Consider the following 25,814-nt stretch of genomic DNA (forward strand, 5'->3'; position numbering starts at 1 on the left):
ATAAACGTCTTCCGAAAGGGTCAGAATGTAATAAAGATTAATTATGTACACACACACACATATTTTTTTTTCCGCGGGGGGGGGGGGGGGGGAGATCGGGGGGGGGGGATCCCCCCCCAAAACCCTCCCCGAAAAAAAATCCTGGCTACGCCCATGCTCTGTATAACACAGAGGACACGTTTCGCTATTTCTTCTCTAGAAAAAATATAATCTCTATGCTGGTACCTAGTTTGCCTATGCCTAAGGCCGGCTCTAAATAATAATAATAAAATCAAGCGAAGGGATAATGTCCACTCACTTCGCAGACACATTCGAAGCCATTCTTATTACCTGTCAAAGGTCAGTACTGCTGCAGAGCTGCCACATCATCCGAACATTTTGTAATTGACACTTGCTAAGGGGGGACTACTCTGCATTGTGTTTCCCTGTAACAGAGCTCGACCCTGGCAGTGCCAGAGAATGAAAAGTAATTCATTTCCATAATAATATTAATAATAAAAGTACTACTAATAATAGTGATAAATAATAATAATTATATTCATTCACAACACTACCTCAACCATATGCTCACACACTAAACTAACAATTAAATAATTAGTGTAGCATTCCGAACTACTAACACATCAATACCAAATGTAAGAGTAATTAATCATCAATAGCGTCATCTTTATCATCTTCACCTCCAACGATACTGTTATGATTATAAGTGCCACCATTGTCATTGTCAAATCTTTTCTTTTTTCATTATAGACGTTACTTCAAACAAGAAGATTATTACGTCTTACGCATATAATGTGTTAATATAGCAATGCATGTCATACCAATGCCTTCAACTCTGTTAAGTCAAGTCGTATGTGTGTTTATAGTATCACGCTTGACAGCACACATAACGGCTAACAGATAGTAGCTAACAGGTAGTAGTCAGTATTATTTGGTCACATTAAGTGTACCGGGCTTAATTGTGTAGATTTTCCTATATGAGACATTAATTTGCTTTAAAAAAAAACGGAATCATGTGAAGGGGATAGTAAGTCCTATGGTCCTATCGGTGTCAAGGGCTATCTAGAAGGATCGATTTATGCTACTCTATAAATGAGAAACTAGCCGTCGCAGAATGTTGGTCAGTCGTTGTTCACGTTCGCTGGCCGTTGTTCACGTAAATTTGGTCATTCCAAGTTGTCATTATAAGTATTCAGTAATGAATTGTTATTACTATTGTATAACGAATCATTTTGTCGATCATAGGGCGTATAATGAACAAGATCGGACTTTTCAGTTTTTTCGAGACTTTATTACAATTCATCACACACACACAATGTACACACACACACACACAATAATTTTAATAAATGCAGGCTTTCTGAAACGTTTTCTATGCGATTCATCTGAAAGCGTTATTCTGTCGACTAGGGCCGCGTCTCTCTCTCTGAAATACTCGGCACAATTTTCGTTCAAGTTTTCGATTTTCGCTGCTGCATCACTTTACTCGCGTCATCGAAATTAAAGAAAAAATATCAATGTCTACCTGGAGCACAGCTTCTTCATAAGTCCAAGACATAAGCTTAAACTCCGTTATCTCTGTCTTATGTCAACATTTCTTCTCAGTCTAGTCTCTATCGGTGCACGAACCAAAGCGCACTTGTGCAGTAAGTTGAATGGCGGTGTGCCATGAAGTGTTATAACAATATGTACCGCTACTTTGTTATAGTTTAACTACATTTTTGTTGATGTCAGCCGAGTTATCATTGTGATGTATAGTTTGGTTTGTTTCTTTTGTTGATCTGAGTTTGAGTGCTTTCAACTCAAGAGAATTATATTGGACCTTGCGTTTCTTCAATGTATCCTAGCAGTGAGTTGGAATAGATTTAAAGGCACCACCAAATCTGCGTATGACATTTGATTGTGGAGACCACTGTAGTGTACCTGCACTGTAGGCGAACGTTCTGAGAACCGCTGAACTTGACAAATAGTAACCCTAAACGTACTTTATAACTTAGTCACGAAACAAGAAAGACTAGACCTAGTTATTTCCCCTGTTATTATTTCTTGACTTCGGTAGAGACCAACACACAGTGTACACTTGGACTACACGGAAGTAATTGTGTTGGAGTAACTCAGCACATAGACTATGTATATCCCATTAGAAGAGTCGTGACTGCTTTTTCATCTGTAACAGGATCTAAAACATCCCAAAAAAAATCAATTATTTAACTATAGAAGGCTTTCCCCATACAAGCAACAAAATGGTTTACATTTCTTTCCTTTGTGTGTGTGTGTGTGAATAGATTTTTTTTGTTCACTTCCGTAAATGTGCAGTAGAGGCTGTAGACTAGCAGTACACCAAGCATCAGGAGCTGGCGAAGCACAAAGAATGCTTCCAAAGATTTTGTCATATTACAAGATATCGAAACGGATGAGTGCCTGATCGTGTGGTATGCGCGTTGGGCTACGGTCGTCAGGCTCCCGAGTTCAAACCCTGCCCTCTTCCCTGTCATCCTGAAGAAGATTTGAGCTAGAGTGTGTTAATTATCTCCCTTTCTTAAGGAACGTCTGAAACATTTTTTTTTAAAATCCCTTACACCCCTTACACGATAAACACAGGCCCCATGGGCTAACATTGGAATGACACAAACTCCCCAATACATTTCGTAGCACTATTCAATAAAACCCATGTTTCTATTTGTAGTTTGGTTCCTCTTGTTATTCTTAAAATTAAATATTTCTTCTAAGTAGAGACACCTCCCACTTCTAGGCTTATAATAGGAAAATACTTTCAATACACTTCAATTGTAGTAAAATATTTCACTCCCCCCCCCCTCCCACCAAAGATCTGAAGAGTTATAGTACATTTAAAGTTCATGTGTAGCTTTCCCCCACAACTTTTATTGCTATCCTTACACACAAGGAAGTGTGTCACCCATTCAAGCTCCAGCAGTCGAATCTAAAAATAATAAAAGGGGACAAAACTCGACCTCCAGAAAACGCGACCATTGCCACAAGAAAATATTCCGGGAAAAGTTTTGTTTTCGCCATTTAAATAAAGCAAAAATGTTTTAAGGATAGCAACATTATATATATATATATATATTATATCACGTAAAACACGTCTACATAGAATATGTATATATTCATTGCTTACATTTTTGTAACTGCTTGCCAACTTCGAGAACCTGAAATATCCTCAACAACACTACTCTATACTATAAATCAGTTTAAACAACACATAGACAATATATAAATAAACACATTCGTCATTTTAACTTTTTATTTGCTGCTTTTTTTTTTTTTTAAACAATTTTTCTTGTTATATTTGAATATAGAAGAATAAGAACAAACAAGACATTATTTATCAAAGGCAGAAGCAGTCATCTAAATGAGCACTGGATCACACTGACACATGGTAGAGAACAAAATGTTAACAAAAGAATATCATTGGGATGTGAGGGCTACAAGCAATTTTTTTCAAATGATATATATATATATATATATACCAGTATGTATATATTTAGTTTTTTTTGAAGATTTAACAAAAGAAGAAAAAAACAGAACAAAAACCAAAAAAAAAAACATTTATAGATGGATTATAAATGAATGTAAAGTTGAAACACAAAATAGGTATGACAATAAAGCAACAAATGAGGTGGAGGGAAAGAACTCCACTACAAATAAATAAAACAAAGGCTTGGTGATCAGCTGCAGCCCTTGGCAAGCAAGCTCATTCACTCACTGACACTAATGTATTAGCTCATTGTGATGCTAATCTTTTTTCTGCAATCCTCTCTTATTCCAGACATAACATAAATTAAAATAAATTTATACAGCATAAATTTATTTTAATTTATGTTCAATAGTAAAAAAAAAAACATTTTTTAAAAGAGTGCGTCAGTTGAGGGTGGGGGGCAGGAACAAGTCAAAATAATAAATTATTTTAAAAGCAGAACAAAAACTTATTGAAGAAAAAAAGAAAAGAAACTGGAAGAAGGCAGCTGGAAGTTCATAGATGGCTGAATGGAATGTATTAGTATGACATGATAAAGACAATATACAAATATAGAGATATAAAAAATACAGTTCAGGAGATGATTGCATAGAACCATGGGAAGGTTTGGACATCAAACATTTTGTAGCTACGTAAACCTATCTCAACTTGTGAAGACAGATTTCTATTACACGAAAGGACATATTCATGTAACAATATTATTGGTTAATTATTTAAATAAAGGGAAACCTTTTTTTATCAAAGAGTATCTACGCAACTAATGCTTCTTCGGCTTTTGTGAATTTAAAAAAGAAACACTACATACATCTTGCAAAGAGTAATAACAGTGTACAATTAAGTAATATTATGCGTTGGGGTGGTTTTCTACTAATAGAAAATGTTTCGCAATAGGTTAATATTTACATGCAAGTCTTTGAAATAAATAAAACAATACCACTTGTGACTCTTCGATCATCTCTTGTTGCAGCCAGCCCACATGAAAACAATAGATAAATATATATAAATTTATTTTGTATAATATTTATGAACACTTTAAAACAAGTTTTTGTTTTGATAACACATACTTAACTTACAACTCACAGCAGCTATAACTTTATTGAAAAAGCTAAACAGACACACATAACATCATGGCAGCTGGGAAGTTATATCTACATTGTTTTAAATAATCACAGGCTAAATGAACAAACATATGTACTTTTCTGTATCATCTCCATCCGTACACAACGGACTGTACATCATAAAGGAAACTCTTTAACACAGTATCAGAATCAGGCTAGAAGTAACAAAAGCACACACTCAACAGAATTTTATTTCTATTGTTTAGCTTATCGATTTTTAAAAGGTAAAAATTTGGGAAGTCGAATGTATAATATCACAATGTCGAAAAAGAATGTTAACAATTGGATTTTGGAACAAAAAAATAAAAATCTACAGATATTAAAATCATACTATGTCCCCAACTAAAATTCATCCTTATAAGATATGGCACAAAACATCTAATATTTATACGAATATTTTATGCCAGTGAGAAGCAAACACATGGAAGGAAGAACTAGAACAAGATTATAAAAGTCAACATTACGTGAAAGTGTCTATTGAACTAGCCTCCAAAGATTAGCCTTGTCAACAAAAAATATTCTTTCTACAAACACAAGCAAATGCTTAGTGAAAAAAATAGGATTAATACAGCTATAGCTGACAATAGCAGCAAAGATACATTATGGTAGAGGGACTTTGTATAGACTGTAAGTTAACAAACTCCTTTATAATGCTTTCTTACCGTATTAATGAAACAATTATGCAAACACATGCACCGCGTGCAATAAGCAGATGGAACAAAAATTATTCTATGTACATGCATTACAGAAGTATCATTGTACTTGATATAAGTTCTTGTCGATTTACATCTCAAAAAAATATATGACCAATAAAAAAATATAATGGAATATAGATTATATACAATGAGCATCATAATGATTAACAAACTGTTTACCTCCTCTAAACTAAGCTATCAAGAAACATTTGAAGCCAACTGAACACTAAAGGTCGTTGCTCATCTCTACTGATCATCACACACAATAGAACATTTCATGTTAACACTTACAATGACAGTACACGTACGATTGAGGAGTAGTTTTTTTATGTACATAAAAAAATATTATGTAACAGATCTTGTGAGATTGTAATGTGATCATCAGAATGAAATGTTGCTTGAGGAATGAACGCTGAGTGTGGAGTTGAAGTCTTTAGTGCCAATTGTTGGATTTGGGACCAAATTTGAAGCACAACTTTTTAGGATAATTTTTGTCTTTGGGGAGATCAGAGAAATAGCCTTCGAGCCTTGAATACCTGTAATTAAACAGAAATGGAAAAATGAGTCCCAATAAAAGTAAATAATCTAAATTATGCATCACAATACTAACCAATAGAAATCCAAATAAAGTATACTATATTCATATTTGCAAACTTTGTGTAAATTCTACGCAATAAAATCATCTTATATTAATTGGTGAAGATGTAAACTCCTTTCAGACCTTGCGATCAATGGGGATGATGATGATGTAAAGCTTATTTATTTCTAAGGCCAAAGGTTCACAAGGAGAAATGTGGCAAGCACAAAGTCCAACCAACCTTACTTCCCTAACTTTTGTCAGGTAACCAAAGTTAGTGAGTAGGATTTATGAAAAATAATGAGAATTTCTACATTAACTTATTTATCTTAACATATCTTAAAAATTACAGATGTTCCTTCAAAACAGAAGATAAGATAATTTCACATATCCATGAATTAATTTAATGCTGCAAGTTAATTAGACTTAAATTCTACTAAGTCATTGGTTTTCCTAACTGATTCAGGCAATCGTATGCATGTTCTAATGGCACTAACGAAGTAGGACCACTTGTATTTCTCTCATTTTTTTTTTAACACAAAGAATTTTGTTCAATATTCTTTTTTTAAACATTAAATCTATTTCTACATAAGAGTGCTCATGGCTGTAGTCAATAATTAGCATTTAAAAAAAATCATTTTCTGAAAAAAAAAAGGTCTGGATTCTATCTAAAAAATGTAAGGTATGGAGTCTACATATCTGCCAAACAAGTTCTGGATTAACACCAAACAAAAACAAACCTGAGAGATCTGCTGAGTTTTTCATAGGTCATCTTCTTCTTGTTTTTCTTCTTTTCCCCCCAGAGACGAGCCACTTCAGAAGAGTTCACCACTCGAAACACACCTTCTGGTTTTGATATCCATTCAATGATACCCTGGTTGTTAGGGCTTCTTAATAAATCTCTCATGAACTCCCACAGATGTAATACATTAGATACTACAAAGAGGGAAAAAAAAAACATTTTAAAACAATCATAAGATGCTATTTTTTTAAATTACTATTAAATAAGTACAAAAAAAAACAAAAAAACACATAATAATATAATTCATTTGACAGTTTTTAGTATAACCCACAGAGATAAAATATAATAAAAAAAAAAGTAAAAGACCTTGCGATCTAAAGGGCAGATGATGTAAAGGTCATTTGTTTCAGTGGCCCATGGTTAACAAAGTTATCATAGCCATGGATGGGACATGAAGATCATATGCCAGAAAATCGACTTCCCAAACAATTTCTTTATGAGGAGCAGTGTGCAGGAAAGCGCTCTCAGGGAGTCAACACAAGCATTACACAGACACACTCAATGAGAGTAATATTGACACACACACACACATATATATAGAACTTTTTTTTGTGACGGTACGCAGTTCAAGCGCTTTATCACTAAGCTGCCAAGCCCCCCCCCCTTCCCAAAGTTTATTACAAAGTAATAATTATGATTTAACAAAAAGTTGTATTTCAACACACCTTGTCCTGGTTTTCTGCCAGGCTTTCGTCTCTCTTTTTCTAAACATGGGGAGTCACGTGTAATATGTTTTTTCTTGTTAGAACTCGTTGAAATTCTCCTCCTCTCAGAAGCACATCTTGTCTCAGATTTCTGCAAGATAAAAAGAAAGTCTTTTTAGCACTCAAGTGGATAAAGAAGAGCAGTATTCAGAAAAAAAATAAAAAGAAAGTTAAAGTTAAAAATTTAAGAAATTACAAAAAGATATACAATATTTCCGGTATTTCTTTTTGAAATGAAATGTAGAAAGCGTTGACACTTTGCCTACATAAAAGGTACATCACCACTACATACCTGAAGCTGATCAAAGAGTGGTAATGAGGCCGCATCTGGAATGCTGGGAGGGCAGTCCTCATAAAAGCCATCATCTTCACTGGGAGGTGAGTTCTGCTGTTGGTCTTGATAGCGTGGGATATATGTAGTTGGGGGGAAGGAACCAAATTCAAAGGGACTATCATAAACCTCTGTATTAAAAAAAAAAAAGAAAAATTTAATTAATTGATAGTTCATTGTTATACATTTGAAAGAAAATTAATATACTTCAGAAAAACTCTCAAATAACCATTGTAATAATCTCATATTGGTCTAATATTGCCAATTAAAAATAAAAAAAGTGAAATTGATTTTTGATTCTATTTCTGGAATAAATTTTTTATATTTCAATATTTTATAATCTAGATTTGAATCTAGATCTATAGATTTCTGCATCTTTGAATTTGGATTCAAGAACAAGATCTATATTTTAAAAAGTCTGGAGTATAACTGCTGACATTGCTGTGCTGTTATATATTCAAGTTCAGATCTAGACTAGAATTGACAAGAATTCTAGATCAACTATTATAGATCTAGATCTATAATTTATAAATTATAATAATATGCTATTAATTTATTATCTATATATGAGATATATTATAGATCTATCTATATTGTGATAGTCATAATCATAGATATCATTGAATTTATTTTATTCAGAAACTGTCTAGTACTCTAGCTAGATTCTGCTAGATCTAATCTAGTATATGTCACATAATTAGAATAGTGTCTAAGCTTTTTCTAGATCTAGATTTCATCTAAAAGAGTGATAGACTGTCACTAAACTGGTGACTAGATCTAGATATCTATATTATTAAATATTATATTTAGATCTAAATATTATTAGTCTATATTCTCTATATTGATAAATAGAATAGATGGTTATTTACTCTATATTTGGACTATTAGTAGTATTAGATGACAGTCACTATGTTACTTAAAAACTTAAATTACTAGATCTAGATTTCATAATTGTCTGACTAATAACTAATAGATCTAAATTCTAAACTTACTAAGTCTATATAGATCTATAAATTAATATATAATCTACATTATTAGATTCTATTCTAAATATTATAATTAATATAATTTATAATTATATTACTAGATCTAGATCTAAAATCTAATATTTATATATAATATAATAATATTTAAATATTAGATCTACATAGATCTAGAATCTAGATTAGATCTAATTAATAAATTATGACTAATAATAAACAATGACAATATATTTCTTTAAAAAGGAAATGAACAATATAAAAAAAAAATACAGAAGAGTTTGACGAAAACTATTGTATAGAAACTTAAGTTCAAGCCGACCACTCCCATTATTAGACCTAGAAAACTTGACAGCAGATCTACTTTTGCTGTAGCGCTGTACGTCAGTATGTGACACAACGACACACTTCCTGCTCGGAAATGTCTCTATGAAGTCTATGGAATGGTAACCTATTTTATAGTTTTAAAACGAAATCACAAGTTTAACGTTACCTGGGAAGTTGTTGTTGTATAGTATGTGATTAGATGGTGATTTTTTACTATCTATCCTTAAATCTAAGGGCTCAGGACAGCATGAACACATGTTGCAGCCTGTCATACATATTCGCCTTCTTCTGAAGTGTTGACGAATAGGATAAAAGGGAAGGCACTCTTAATATTAAAATTTGGTAATAAACAAGCGGATCCCCGGCGATTACCGACAGTATCGCAAACGCCAAATCCGTTAAAGAAAATACAAATGTAAATCCAAATAAATCTACAGATATATATATTTGTAGATTTATTTAGATTTACATCTTTAAAACTGCCTTTTAAGTAATTAGATATGGAATCTAGATCTAATATAAGATTTTAATGCGAAGAAAGCAGGAAAAATAAACGAAATGTGGTTTGTCCGATATTACACAATACAGTCACAGGATCTCACAGGGAACAGGACTTTACAGTAGCCTATAAATATTTGTAAAGCATCTTTAATAACGTGATGAAGCCATCCCCTCCCCCTCCCCCCATTCAACAATTTCGGATTATTTTTTTTTTTAAATATAGTTTTCTCTTAAGTTTCAAACGTTTCTTTCTGTATGACGGCAGGTCAATGGTGAATGCGGGCAAAGTTTAACTGGGGACCATAAGTACTCCGTACTTTCCGAATGAAGCATTAGCACACCAGCACTAGGAACCATATCTTAAATAATTTAGAACATAATTTAGGCTATATGTATATAACGCTTAGGCCTATTCAAACAGACAGACGGAAGGACAAAGAAATAGATAGACAGACAGACAAAAAGATAGATAGATAGATAGATAGATAGACAGAAAGACAGACAGTACCATAATTAGTTAATTGACCACACCAGCACCATACTGTAACCTAGCTTTCACAATTGTTAGGCTTTATCGGATGTCATCATGAAAACCTCGCATGAAAATCAGGAACTGTCCCTCATATAACACCCCCTTCGTCCCCTCCTCCTCCCCCCCCCCCAGGTCTCATACATTTGAACTCAATGAATTAAATTAGCAATAATAGGTATTTGTATTAGTTTGATAGTAGGCCTATAACTTGTTATTTTGACAGAAATAGTTCATCAACTTACCGTTTTCTGTGTGGAATTCAGAATTATTATAATATTCATCAGGATAGAAGTCAGAAACTGTATGCAGAAAGAAATAAACACAAAGAATTAGATAATCCTAGTACTATTGAACTATATGTTTTATTTAGTATGGAAGTAGGCCCTACAAACAGGGCCGGCCTTAGTTGTTTAGAGGCCCCAATTGAAATAGAAAAGTAAAAAATAAACTGTAAAAAAATAAAATTTCGCAATTTTTTAAAAACCTAGTGTAATCCAACAACATCGAGCAATGCTTTCGCTATTTTTTCTCTAAAACAATTGTTGTTAGAGTCCTGTCCCCACTTATTAGAGGCCCTAAGCGACAGCTTAGTTTGCCTATGCCTAAGGCCGGCCCTGTTATAAAGGTTTCATTAAGAGCATATTAGTTAAAGTTCTTGTGTTATCTGTATATGAATTGACTGGAGAAATTAACTTGAGTTTTTGAGTTTTTTTTTTTTTGACACATCGGTACAATTTAGGCCATGTCGTGAGAAATTAACTTTACTTAAATAAATTAACTTATACGGTAAGGGTAGGCCTATAAGAGTTTAGTTTCAAACAAAATGGATGCCTAAACTGTACCGCTTATTGGATATATTTATCTAAACATGAAGCGAATCTAATTGTATATAATCTGTGTTTAATCATTGTTCTACATTTTTGGAAGTGTAGCTTATAGAATAAAGGAAGATTGAGTTCTGTTAGGATTGGTCCATGACCTGGTAAGGGAAGTAACACACTAAATGGCTCAGCCTTTATTTATGGTTATTTTTGTTTCAGCTTCTAGATCTGTATCTCTCCTCGCAATAGTCTCAATTTACGACAGCTTCGTGCAGTGTCCTTTAAGAAATTATTTTAAAATTATTTGAAATGAACAGACTCTTGCTCCGAGGTTCACTGTTGAGTAAATATTTGAGGCTTACTCTGCAGAAAGAAACATATGGAGAGATGGGGTCTTCTACGTCGATTCTCTTAAAAGGCGTGATCAATGTTGCATGTTTCATTGGACAATGATAAAGTTGTTTGGATATCTTCTTACATGCACGAGCAGTGGCGTAGCTAGGAATTTGCCATCATTTGGGGGTCTGGGAGCTTGACCTCTTTGGGGGCACCTGCAATTTTCGTAATATTTAATATTTAATTAAAAACCCCACTCATTTGCCTCCCCTCTCCATCCTAGCTACGCCTGTGTGCACGAGACATTTATCCTTCTTATACGATTAATGTTAATGCGATTCTTTTGTGACTTGTTTAAAATCTGAAGTTATTTGTTCAAGTTTAAATAAACGAACTTCACACACAAATTGGATACCCTTTGATGAGACATGCCCTGTGGTCACGTGACTGGATGGGTATTACTGATTAGACTAAATGGTAACAAGAAATAGATGGACGGCATAGAAAATGTTTGCGTTCACATAAGTCAAGTTGCTCTTTCAGACCTTGGGATCTAATGGTAGACGATGTAAAGGTCATCTGTTTCTATGGCCGACAGTTAACGAGCAGGGTGTCATATGGCCAGAACAACGACAAACCGCCTTCATTTTCCCCAACTAAAGTCAGGTACCCATTAGCGTTGGGTGAAATCCTAAAAATCCCGCAATTAAAATCCTAGTAATCGCCGAGATTCGACCCTGGGACCTTTCGGTTCGTAATATAAGTGCTTTACCTCTCAGATACCACGGTAAATAAAGTGTTTAAACCTCGACTCAGTATTGGTTGTGGCATTCTAAGATATACACTAGAGGGGGTCTAAAAAAAAGTGTTTAAAAATCTTTAGCGCTTGCAGTCGTTAGACTCCGCACGACTCCAGTCAATTATGCGACTGACGTTTCAAGAGAACTCAACTTACATGAAGTTAAATTGATGTAAGGGCTGGGCTCCTCTTCGTCGCTGCTTCGACTGTCGCTTCTACTGACTCCACTGTCACTGATGTTGTCACTTATCTCGAGCAAACTTTGTTGCTGGAACGGGTCATCGTAGGCTTGGATGTACTGGCTCGGGCAGAAAGTGTCAATGGAAGGCAACAGCTGCTCGTTGTTCATGGCTGTGTGGGAAAATTCGATGTCTATGTCGGCCAGGTCAGCGCACAGGTCGTCACTGAGGCTACTGAGGGAGCATTTGTCGGTGAAGAGGGAGGTGCCCGGGCAGCAGTGCTGCCTTTCGGTGTGGCTGAACTGGCGAGGGTATGAGCCTTGCGAACGCTGCTTCGTGGATGGATGGCTGCCGGGGTAGGCGAAGAAAGGCTCCTGTGAACACGACGACGTTGGTGGGCTGGACTGGACCGGGGACAAAAAGTCTGACCCTGAACACGAAGACGAGGACGCTGACCGGTGGTGGTCACGGTAAGTCACTGGGAAAAGTGGGGACACGGTATTCCCTCGTTTACACGGAGGTTCTTGAAAGAGAAAGTCCTGGCTCTCAGAGCTCTGGTTGTTATAGCTATGTTCGTGGAACACGTTGGCATCAACTGAAGTCTGATAGTTGAAGTTACTGGTTGACGTCCTCAGTAGTGTGCAATGGAGAGGCTTTGTCTCAATCTGTAAAAAAAAATAATATATAAATATAATAAAATATATATTTTTTAATATTTTTATAAACTAAATTCGTTAGAAAAATTTGAAATATAAAACATTTAACAATATCTTTGCCAGCTTTATCATGTATCCACACGAATATTCTTCCTTAGTTCTTACTAAAGAGATTTATTAAAGGCCAATAACTCTTACGATAAAGTTTAACATTTTTATTATTTGAGTTATCTCCCTTGCATCACAACTACCATATTTATAATATTTCGACAAAGGTAAAGTTGTGAAAGTTAATTGGTGTACGATTGTCTATTTACAGTTGTAAGTCCTATGGCCTAATTATAACATAGGAAAGATATGTATTTATCACAACACAAAGTGTTATATGATTAAAACCAGGTGTTATCAGATACTTATAACAAGAATGCGGAAGACTTTCCCAAAAGTTTTTTTTTTTTCTAGAAGTGACAAGTTAAATAACAAATATTATACATTCAATTGTATACCACTTTACAGCACTGGATGTTGATCTATATAATCTTATATTTAGAACACAGGGCGAGATTACATACGTACGTGAATATTAAAAACCACAATCACTACACGGGGTTGGAGGGAAGGGGGTCCAATAATGTGTTTAGTTGTATTGGCTATGTTTATAACCTCTAGCATTAAAACAAACATATACAATGGCAATATCATTTTTAGAAAAAAAAGCTGAAACTCTTTACATAGCAACGTCAAAACTCTCACAGCGTACAGAAATGCACAGCACGATACGAGTTCCGTCCCCTGTTTTTTATTTTTCAAGAGTTTATACCGAGGAGAGACAGAAAGGAAAAAAAAACAACATGTAATGTTGCCGAGCAATGCGATACGTGACAGCAGACCTGGGTGTGCTGTCAATTGTGCTTGTACCGTGTAGCCCCCCCCCCCCCCCTTGCACAGCTAAAAGCACACAGAAAAAAAAAATTGTAAACACAATATAAGTAGTAAAGAGTCCTTAAGTATAACGGGTTGTTTTTTAATAAATCCAAGGGAGGTAAAGGATTCTAACCAATGTGTTTGTATTGTACTATTAACAAAACAACAATTATGGAGGACAACTCTCAGGTAATGTCCCCATACACAATTCAGCCTACACGGACCGTGTTGTGCTGTAAATTATTTTAGCGTAGGCCACTATTCGCATAGGGTCACAGAGCAGAACAATTAAATGCACCGGTCTGTCACTTGGGAGCAGGTATGGAGGACATGCACATATATATGACACACAACGGAGCAGGTATGGAGCGTGGAGTTAGCTAAGGAAGGGGGAGGGCCGTGATTCATAGGCTCGCACTGGTAAATATATCTGTTATTCTCAAGGCATATGTGGACCTGCAAAAGATTGACCACAAAATTATTTTAAAAAATCAGTAGACCATACGCTGCAATAAAAGCAACAGTAGACCATAGTCTGATATACCCAACACAACCGACATGTACGTTGGATAAATAAGAGCCACCATAATTAGCATTCATTATATAGAGAGCTTTTTGTTGCGATGAAATGGACGAAAAGAAATTCATTGAACACTTAAATATATTGAAAATGTGATATTTTGCTAATGGGGCAGTATATGAATAAGTGACGTTATAAAGAAATCCACAATTACAAGCAGTGAGTCTACATCGACAGCAATTTGTTATTTTTATGTTGTTGTTGTTGTTGTTGTTGTTTTTTGTTTAATCTTAAAGTTCTAAATAATTATTCCAAAATGGCTTAATAACTGCAAGTAAAAAAAAAAAATTAAAAAAAAAAAATAATAATGACTTAAACAGAAATCACCATATTTTATTATGAACATACCATGTTGAAGTGTTGACTTAGTCTTGTTTAGAGTACAGGGTCCATACACATAAACACGTGCGAATACTCCAAAATGAGCAAAGTGAAGCGAATAACTAGAGCACTAGAAGACGTCCGTTTTAAATACCCAGAAATGTTGATGGTGTTTTCACGAACTCTCTTGAAGTGGACAGGGTGTTGGGGGAACTCATCTCAAATACACTGAGTGTTGGTGAATGCTCGATTTTGACTTTATATAATAGGCTACCCCCCAAAAAAATGTGTTCTCTCTCTCCCTCCCCTATCTCTCTCTCTCTCTCTCTCTCTCTCTTTTTCATTGTGTTGAACTCGAAGTAGAGGAAAAACCTGCATGTTTGGGTCTGCACACGACACCAAGACTTAAAATCCCCCTTTTTTAAAAATGTTGCCAAAAATAGCTCAGGTAAAAACCGCATTATATTTATATCACACTAGGAGGGAAGACCAACACGAATTGAGTATATCCACACAGAGTGTGTGTGTGTGTGTGTGTGTGTCATAGCGAGCGAGAGAGAGAGAGAGAGAGAGATTGCACTACGTGGACTGGAGAGGGGGGAAAATATCTAATTGTGATTTCATTTTAAAACGAGTGGTGGGGGGGGGGGCTGGGGTGTCCAGTGTGTGTGGTGCTGTTGTCGTGGGGTGTTTTGGTGAAGGTCGTGGCAGGAATGGTGGGGGCCACCTGGGGGTAAGATAAGGAGAATGTCTGTTTTAAGTATGTGTGGAAACAAATCGGGAGAGGGGTGGAGGGTGTAATATTTATGCAGTGAATAGTTATGGAGTGGGGAAAATAAAGGATATTCGGAGGATATAGGTCAGTGCTGGGGTAACCCACTGCAGTGCGCATGCCTGTTGAAATACAATGCTGGAAAGAATGACAGTACTTTGTTTTTAGAATTTATTTTGCATATGTATGAAGTTGAATACATGTACCAGTTGCATGAGAATTATTTGGGAACTAGATCTCAATGGTTGTAGCAAAGCGCCCCCAATAACTTAACTTTTGGGTTCGAGTCGGTTGTGTTGTTTGAAAATCTTTAAACCTGGGGCAACGAGGACTCCTGATTTGACAGTGGTGGAGGAAATCAATGAAAGTTGATGTAAAATATTGTCAAGTTACTCGACGGAAACTTGTATGCATAAAAACAGCCGAGATGCACATATTGTCTCCAGTAACATTCTTTACATTGGAATATACAAACAAAGAGTCGCAGTGGCTGAGTGGTAAAGCGCTTGGCTTTCGGACCCGAGGGTTAAGGGTTCGAATCCTGGTGAAGACGGGGATGTTTAATTTCGGGTGCCTTAGTCCACCCAACCACATTTACTTTACCACAACGAATGTCAGGTACCCAGCTGGGTGGACTCAGAGGCATCCCCGGTTTGGGAGTCTAGCGCTTTCCCGCTAAGCCACCCCTCCTCCGAATAACAAATTTTAACTCAAAATCCTCAATTCTCAAGATGTGTGTCTCCCACCTACAGCAAACATTTAGATCTACTACTAGGGCGTTTAGTTTAGGTCTTCTTATATTTTCTAATAGTGAATGTTTGCTTTAGTAGTCTTTCAATAAACCAGATAATTGTAGGCCTTAGGCGAAATTAAATAGCAAAAATAAAAATATACAGCGAAACAAAAAACAAGTGTGACTATTTCTTCTCTTAAAAAAACTTGTTTGAGTCCTAAGGCCCCTATCAATCGGACGCCCTTGGCGGCTGCCTACTTTACCAATGCATAAGGCCGGCCTTGGTCATGCATATATTAAATATGTCTCTGGAGACAAGAGATGCGCCATAGATTTCCTCGTAATAGCGTATTTAAATGAGTGAGCAGAATCGTGGGTTAGCCCAGTCCATAAAACTTGATGAGCATAGTTTGTTTATCTCAATAGTTTTAAACCTTTGACAGCCTGGGGACTGTAAGGCGCTCCGCAGTTAAATGAAACCTTCTTTAAAACATATAATACATTCCTAATCGTGCCATAGCAGGAGCAGAGACATGTCACAAAATCGTCCAATGGAAATGATCCTCTGCGTCTTTAATATTCAATGTGGGTAGAGTTTGTTGGGACAGGATATGCCCCGCAGGTCGTAGGTTTGGAATCACTGCTAAATTATTTATTTTTTAGAAGCGAAATGCTATTTTGTCCTTATGTTGAGCTACATACAAACAGTGCTGAAATCGGATTGACAATAGCGCGTTTTCTCTTTTAGATCAAAACGTAACAGAAAGATAGACGGACAGACAGTCGGCACAAAAACAATATTGGCTTTTCCGAAATGGAGGCTGCTCAACAATATTTTTTTTGGGGGGAGGAGGGGGGAAGGAGGGGGGATTTCATTGATGTTTTTACATAAAATTTATTGAATTTGAAATACTTTACAAACGTTCATACCCCATGAAACAATTGCGTGACATAATACTATACACGGATCTACAGTGGACTACTTAGAAACATAACTACTGTATATTCCAATAAAATTTTCCGAAATTACTAATTGGATTGCTTCTATGGAAGGACTCTCCGGGATAGTCCAGGAAGTAAAAACTTCTTTATGACGCAATATAAATTTTACAAAATTGGCCCAGGCACAAATTCATGCAACAAAGATACCCTCTAGAGTAGCGATACTGAAGAACTCCTCTTTTATAAATAGACAGCGGATTGTGTTGTATGAGGTGATTTGAGGTAGATCTAGGTCAGGTCACGTTTGGACTTAAGAAATATTATTGATGAACATGACGAACGAGAATCTTTTAAACATTTCTAAGAGGAAAAAAAAAGTCGATGGACAGTTGAGTTTAATCTGTTGGCTTTGTTTGTTTTACATGTTTCAGATGTTACTTCAGAATTGAAGACTATTACATTCTAGCCCTAACCACCAGCAGGACGGCGGGGAGGATGACAGGGTTCGAACCCGGGACTATTGAAGCGACAGCCCAGAGCGCATACCACACAAGCAAGGTAGCCATGCAATCCGTTAGTTAATAAAAACTAGTTAATGTGTGAGCATTTTGTGTCTGTGTGTGCATGTGTGTTTTGTGATGTTTGAATTAGTAGTAATGCTGAAGTGTGATTTGTAACAAAGTTGAATTTGTTTGGACCAATAAAATTATCTTATCTTTCTCTTTTTAGTCATTAGTTAATGTATGCAATGTCAGAAATATGTCAGGATACAAAAGTTAGACAATGACCTAAAACAAAATCTTAATATAGAGATGACGCGTTGGAACACGCGAGGATGAACATAGTGACATACCAAATAGATATTCTAGTATTAAAGGCAAAGATCTCATTGCGTCGGAAAATTGTCTTTCTTCTGCGTTATATCGTTGTTGCAATAGAAGCAACCCAACTCTTAGTGGTTGGAATAGTATTATTTATTGGAAAACTTCTACACTTCTAGCGTAATGGGCAGTGTGAAAGAAAGAGTTTCGAACTCAAACTCAATCACTGAGAAAATAATGGTTTTTGTGGTTTTTAAGTAATTTATCTCGTGTTGGTGCAATAACCGTATGCCATAGGAAACACGCTTTTGCCAGAATAATCCAAATGATGAAATTAATCCAAATGATGAAATAGAGGCGTTCCGTGCTCAGATATGAAATTAGATTTCGTTAAGAGACTACGTGCCGGTACTATTTTTTTATAATGTTCTCACTGAAAAAGTTTACACGCCAAGATGCACTTATTTGTAAAAGAAATATACATACACAGCAAAAACATGTAACTATTGAAAGACTATTCAAATTAATTTACTACATGTCTACATATTTAGCACCAAAACGACCACAGCGCAAAAACGGCTTTACCAAAATGTCGCGAACCGTCCCGTACATAGCCGGACGCAGGCTATGAACCAGTTTTCTCTAACTATGAAAACCTTGACCTCCGCACGAAAATGTGATCCAGTAAGTTCCCGTCCTCTGTGTAGAGGCGTCATCTTGCATCGAAGTTTGAATCGCTCTAAAAAAAATCGGGTCCTCTACTGAGCAATTCGACATTCTACGGAAATATAATCTACTATTTCCTCGTCCTCTCTGCACTGGCGCGATAGTGCGTTGTAGTTTTCTCCGAAAGTACGTAGATACTGGGCAGTGGTCCACCACCAACTCCAAGACAATCGTAGGCGTTAGCTTACTCTTACTAGGATAGAGAGGAGCACCAGACAGAGACTGTCTTCTAAATGAGACAACTATAGAACTTTTACAGTGGCCGCGGCACATACACATTGATATAGAAACTCTTACAGTGGCCGCGGCACATACATATTAATATAGAAACAAAAGACTACGAGTGGCAAAGAAGACACAATTAAAATACAACAAAATCAACCGTCACGTAGACAACGGCTTCGTCTGAGACAAGGTATGTAGCTCCCTGAGCAGTCTTCAAGTCTTCTCAAATACGTAGGTTATGTATGTATCTCTCTGTGGCATTTTACGTCTCGAGAGACGATCTTTTCCCTTTGCAACCTCTTGTGTGACTAAAGAGGCCAATCCTTGATACACAGCTCCGATGCAGGCTATGTATGTATGTATGTATATAGGCTACGTATGTATGTATGTAGGCTATGTTATGTATGTATGTATATAGGCTATTTATGTATGTATGTATGTATGTATGTAGGCTATGTATGTATGTAGGCTATGTATGTATGTAGGCTATGTGTGTATGTATGTAGGCTATGTGTGTATGTATGTATGTAGGCTATGTATGTATGTATGTATATAGGCTATGTATGTATGTATGTATGTAGGCTATGTATGTATGTATGTATATAGGCTATGTATGTATGTATGTATGTATGTAGGCTATGTATGTATGTATGTATGTAGGCTATGTATGTATGTATGTATGTAGGCTATGTATGTATGTATGTATGTAGGCTATGTATGTATGTATGTATGTAGGCTATGTATGTATGTAGGCTATGTATGTATGTATGTAGGCTATGTATGTATGTATGTATGTAGGCTATGTATGTATGTATGTATGTATGTAGGCTATGTATGTATGTATGTATGTAGGCTATGTATGTATGTATGTATGTAGGCTATGTATGTATGTATGTATGTAGGCTATGTATGTATGTATGTAGGCTATGTGCGTATGTAGGGATGTATGAAATGGCTTTTGTATAGTGCATATGTCACGCTTATAGTACAACATGCTCAGTGCGCTGTGGTCCAATCTCTTATGTGGACATATGTTATGGGGGTGGGGGGGGGAGGAGGGGGGTATCTGGGAGAAAAATTCCGTGCTTCATTTAACTAACCCGCACAGCAAAAATACAAGTCAGCTCGAGTCAGATTCGAACTCGAGTCCCCTTGATAGTTGGCCATGCGTTTTGTGCCACACAGCCTAAATCATTGCGTTGTTGTCACGAACATTCATTAAAATACTTTCCCTATTCGATCTAGTCTCATGGATAATTCAATGGACTTACAAACCCTAAAAAAAACGGTACGGTCTCTTTTAAAACGAACAAAACCGATTATAACAGATTTATCAACAGGACACTTACGACACGAAAACAAAAAATGTACAAACTCAAACAGTCGACACTCTTGAAAAGTGGGGCAAATAAATCTTCCATCAATGTTCTCCTATTCAAAACTCGTTCGAATAGTCAATGCCATCATCCCTATTGATTTGTTGTATTCAATTCTGTTGACAAATTTAAGTATTTAAAATTAAGACAAATTCTCTCAGTCCAAAAGAGTCCTGTTCCTAGTACACGAACATCTCATGTCCTACATCTCATGTCCTAGTACACGTCCATCTCATGTCCTAGTACACGTCCATCCCATGTCCTACAGCACATGTCCTACTACACGTCCATCTCATGTCCTACTACACGTCCATTTCATGTCCTACACGTCCATCTCATGTCCTACATCTCATGTCCTACTACACGTCCATCTCATGTCATACTACACGTCCATCTCATGTCCTACTACACGTCCATCTCATTTCCTACTACACGTCCATTTCATGTCCTACCACACGTCCATCTCATGTCCTACTACAGGTCCATCTCATGTCATACCACACGTCCATCTCATGTCCTACTACACGTCCATTGCATGTCCTACACGTCCATCTCATGTCCTACTACACGTCCATCTCATGTCCTACTACACGTCCATCTCATGTCATACTACACGTCCATCTCATGTCCTACCACACGTCCATCTCATGTCCTACCACAGGTCCATCTCATGTCCTACCACACGTCCATCTCATGTCCTACCACACGTCCATCTCATGTCATACTACACGTCCATCCCATGTCTTACATCTCATGTCCTAGTACACGTCCATCTCATGTCCTACTACACGTCCATTTCATGTCCTACACGTCAATCTCATGTCCTACATCTCATGTCCTACTACACGTCCATCTCATGTCCTACCACAGGTCCATCTCATGTCCTACCACACGTCCATCTCATGTCCTTCCACACGTCCATCTCATGTCATACTACACGTCCATCCCATGTCTTACATCTCATGTCCTAGTACACGTCCATCTCATGTCCTACTACACGTCCATTTCATGTCCTACACGTCAATCTCATGTCCTACATCTCATGTCCTACTACACGTCCATCTCATGTCATAGTACACGTCCATCTCATTTCCTAATACATGTCCATCTCATGTCCTACCACACGTCCATCTCATGTCCTACCACACGTCCATCTCATGTCCTACCACACGTCCAACTCATGTCCTACTACACGTCCATCTCATGTCCTAGTACACGTCCATTTCATGTCCTACACGTCAATCTCATGTCCTACATCTCATGTCCTACTACACGTCCATCTCATGTCATAGTACACGTCCATCTCATTTCCTACTACACGTCCATCTCATGTCCTACCACACGTCCATCTCATGTCCTACTACACGTCCATCTCATGTCCTACCACACGTCCATCTCATGTCCTACTACACGTCCATCTCATGTCCTAGTACACGTCCATCTCATGTCCTACTACACGTCCATCTCATGTCCCAGTACACGTCTATCTCATGTCCTAGTACACGTCCATGTCATGTCTTAGTACACGTCCATCTCATGTCCTAGTACATGTCCATCTCATGTCCTAGTACACGTCCATCTCATGTCCTAGTATACGTCCATATCAATTCCAAGTATACGTCCATCTCATGTTCTAGTACACGTCCATCTCATGTCCTACTACACGTCCATCTCATGTCATACTACACGTCCATCTCATGTCCTACTACACGTCCATCTCATGTCCTACTACACGTCCATCTCATTTCATTCCACAATAATAGTAAGTGCTCCCTCCTCTTCTCGATACGCTGACATCGTTTTGTATTTCTCATTATAGTCTAATTATAAGTATGTTAGTATGTGAATTGGTAAAAATGGAGAAGGTGAGGGGGGGGGGGGAGTTCTTATATCCGTGTTTATAGAGAAACCTTGTGCAACAAGGGAAACAATAAGATATATAAAAGATGAGTTACTTTTCTTTGTCTATAAAATGAATGGAATGTCGACAAACAATAGCCGTCATACACTGGTGGAGTGCTTAGAGTTTGGGTTCGTCAATCACGATTTAGTTTGTAGTTTTGCAAGCGGGCAGAAAAAAGGAGCCATACTTTGATGATATAATACCAATACCAATGCACAAATTGTAAGACAAATTTCCTTACGGATAATAAAGATTATTATTATTATTATTATTATTATTATTATTATTATTATTAAAATTAGATATCTCCCTAATAGAGTGATATATTTATCATAGATAGATAGATAGATAGAGAGATAGATAGATAGATGGAGAGATAGATAGATAGATAGAGAGAGAGAGAGAGAGAGAGACCTGCGCTCAATGGACTTAACGCTTCTAGATAGATATATAGATAGATAGATAGATAGATAGATAGATAGATAGATAGATAGATAGATAGAGAGATAGAGAGATAGATGGAGATAGATAGATAGATAGATAGATAGATAGAGAGAGAGAGAGAGACCTGCGCTCAATGGACTTAACGCTCTAGATAGATAGATAGATAGATAGATAGATAGATAAAGAGAGAGTCACATCTACCAGAGAATAGAATCTAACCTTTGTTATGAAGGAGGCCATATGAGTGCTTGTTTCTATTGGCTGAACCAAGTCTGATGTAACCACGAGTAAGAAGTCCCTCTAGGTTGGGGTTATGAATAGAGGAGTCGAGTGATAGAAAGTGATGAGTTGCGTTTTGTTTAAATTGGGTTTCTACATATATCTACAAATAAAGTGGAAAGTGACTTGTGTTTCTACATATATCTACAAATAAAGTTGAAAGTGACTTGTGTTTCTACATATATCTACAAATAAAGTCGAAAGTGACTTGTGTTTTTACATATATCTACAAATAAAGTCGAAAGTGACTTGTGTTTCTACATATATCTACAAATAAAGTCGAAAGTGACTTGTGTTTCTACATATATCTACAAATAAAGTCGAAAGTGACTTGTGTTTCTACATATATCTACAAATAAAGTCGAAAGTGACTTGTGTTTTTACATATATCTACAAATAAAGTCGAAAGTGACTTGTGTTTTTACATATATCTACAAATAAAGTCGAAAGTGACTTGTGTTTTTACATATATCTACAAATAAAGTCGAAAGTGACTTGTGTTTTTACATATATCTACAAATAAAGTCGAAAGTGACTTGTGTTTTTACATATATCTACAAATAAAGTCGAAAGTGACTTGTGTTTTTACATATATCTACAAATAAAGTCGAAAGTGACTTGTGTTTTTACATATATCTACAAATAAAGTCGAAAGTGACTTGTGTTTCTACATATATCTACAAATAAAGTTGAAAGTGACTTGTGTTTCTACATATATCTACAAATAAAGTCTAAAGTGACCTGTGTTTCTACATATATCTACAAATAAAGTTGAAAGTGACTTGTGTTTCTACATATATCTACAAATAAAGTCGAAAGTGACTTGTGTTTCTACATATATCTACAAATAAAGTTGAAAGTGACTTGTGTTTCTACATATATCTACAAATAAAGTTGAAAGTGACTTGTGTTTTTACATATATCTACAAATAAAGTCGAAAGTGACTTGTGTTTCTACATATATCTACAAATAAAGTCGAAAGTGACTTGTGTTTCTACATATATCTACAAATAAAGTTGAAAGTGACTTGTGTTTCTACATATATCTACAAATAAAGTCGAAAGTGACTCGAAAGCTGGAAATAGTGTCCTTAGCCTTTCAATTGTCACGTACATTTGTTTTTCTGTTCAAAGTTTTTAAAGGTGTTTATCAAGCTCTGCCCTGGAGTTCTAACCCAATCACCGCATAGCAACAATCTTGTAGTCTGACTCCGTGATTCTAATACAGAGCCACCTTTTTATTTTTTGTTCGGTGTTGTTTTTTTTCATGTAATGTATGCACGAATAGCTTTTAATTATTGCTAATTTCCTGTCTCCTATATTTAAAATTATTTATGAACGAAAAAGTTAAAATCTGAGTTTTAATTGCTTCCATTCTGCAAAGTAGCCTGTACAACGACCCACCACATTTTAATTGTCCTAAATGCAAGTTAAGTAGATTAGCTTGAACTCAAGATGTCTAAGTAGCCCATAGTAAAAATGCATTCGAGCCCTGGGTTTCGGAAGTGTAGTGCTTTTAAATCCACCATCTTGCCCCGCCTCCCCCCCCCCCCGTCCCAATTTTTCTGCCATTCCTTTTACTTCCCCCCTCCCCAACATACTTGAATTATTTAAAAACAAAAAACAATATTGTTTATCTTTGTTTTTTTTGGCTTGTTAAATTATTGAATCACTTTTGTTTTCTAACAGTGAGAAGGGCTGGGAGTTCATGTACCAATATTTCACTCTCAAATTGTGAAGTGTCTCGTTTTGTCAGGCAAACACGGCATCCAGCTCAACTCAATGTGTCACAGCAGCCACTTGAAAAGGACAACTAACTACGCTCTTTATACACCGTGAGTAGAGCAGACGAACGAAGAGGAAGTCACTTCCGTATCCCATCAGGCATCAAAAATCGTGGAAAAAAGTCTCGTATTGAGTTAGTGAGATATGGCCAGGGAATCCAACATTTTTGTGAAGTATCATAGTTGAATCAAAATTAATATTTGAACTTTCAATACACACTGGCAATGAAGATTAGAAAGCTTTGCCATTATTTGATACTAGTTGACCCGCGGTGTAGCATACGCTGCTATTTGCCTAAAGTATTCACGTAGGCAGCGTATTGTCGAGCAGAGTGTATGACTGTGCTTCCGTGAGTAATAACAACGGACAGGGCGTCGGCATAGTTATCCCAATGTTCGCAAACAAAGCTTACAGCCATCTTTAGAATTGATTAAATAACTGTTGTTTTTTTAAAATGATTTATGTATTGTAAAAGACTGAATGATTATGCGAAATTTCAACTTGATCCGAGAAATGGAATAACTCCACATATACAATCACATATCTCAAAAAGTAGCATTTATTTCCCTTTTTTCGATACAAAAAAAAATAAAAAAAATTAAACAAATTTTTTTTTGGACTGATTCATGTTTTGTTAGGTACAACAACTAAATGTGTACAGTTTCACTTTGATCCGAGAATGGGAAGAAACAACGTGTACAAAAAGTGTACAGTAATTGTGAGTTGATATAAGCTTTGTAAAGACAACAACTCAGTCTCTGGCTTTCAACACTTAACTAGTTAATAGAATAATAATTCATCGAACTACAGAGTCTTAAGAAATGTCTATAATCTATGATCTATATTCAACTTCGTACGTAATAGATTGGCACCCTAGACAGCAACGAATGTAACGCTTCAATCTTCGTACATATATCACGATATACTTACGATAGTTTATACAAATGATTTAAAAACACAGATCTAGTGATAATAACCAAAGTTTTGAGCTCCTCCATTAAAAACCTTGCTTGCTGTATGTTTTCTTCGATACTCACTAGAACTGTGTAAACAGATCAATTAATTAAACTGACATTCCCAAGTCCGGAATAGCGGTCTCAAAAACAACAACAAAATAGCCAACAAT

General features: G+C 36.2%; 1 protein-coding gene across 3 annotated transcripts in view; it reads right to left on the bottom strand.

Annotated features, from left to right (window-relative positions):
* Positions 1 to 3,251: 3,251 nt before the first annotated feature.
* The window catches only part of LOC106051751 (ETS-related transcription factor Elf-1-like), a 121,743-nt gene continuing 99,180 nt past the window's right edge, over positions 3,252 to 25,814 (bottom strand). For 2 of the 3 annotated variants that reach the window (XM_056043037.1, XM_056043038.1), the window contains exons 4-9: positions 12,179 to 12,866; positions 10,309 to 10,365; positions 7,688 to 7,857; positions 7,357 to 7,486; positions 6,630 to 6,825; positions 3,252 to 5,848 (exon numbers count right to left, since the gene is read on the bottom strand). In XM_056043037.1, the coding sequence (XP_055899012.1) occupies positions 5,746 to 5,848; positions 6,630 to 6,825; positions 7,357 to 7,486; positions 7,688 to 7,857; positions 10,309 to 10,365; positions 12,179 to 12,866 (1,344 nt within the window). In that variant the 3' untranslated portion in view covers positions 3,252 to 5,745. Of the gene's footprint in view, positions 5,849 to 6,629; positions 6,826 to 7,356; positions 7,487 to 7,687; positions 7,858 to 10,308; positions 10,366 to 12,178; positions 12,867 to 14,709; positions 14,995 to 25,814 lie in introns of those variants that run through there. The other variant, XM_056043039.1, reaches the window with a different exon arrangement.

Source organism: Biomphalaria glabrata, chromosome 10 (genome assembly GCF_947242115.1).
Source record: "Biomphalaria glabrata chromosome 10, xgBioGlab47.1, whole genome shotgun sequence".
In the NCBI taxonomy this organism is placed as follows: Eukaryota; Metazoa; Mollusca; class Gastropoda; family Planorbidae; genus Biomphalaria; species Biomphalaria glabrata.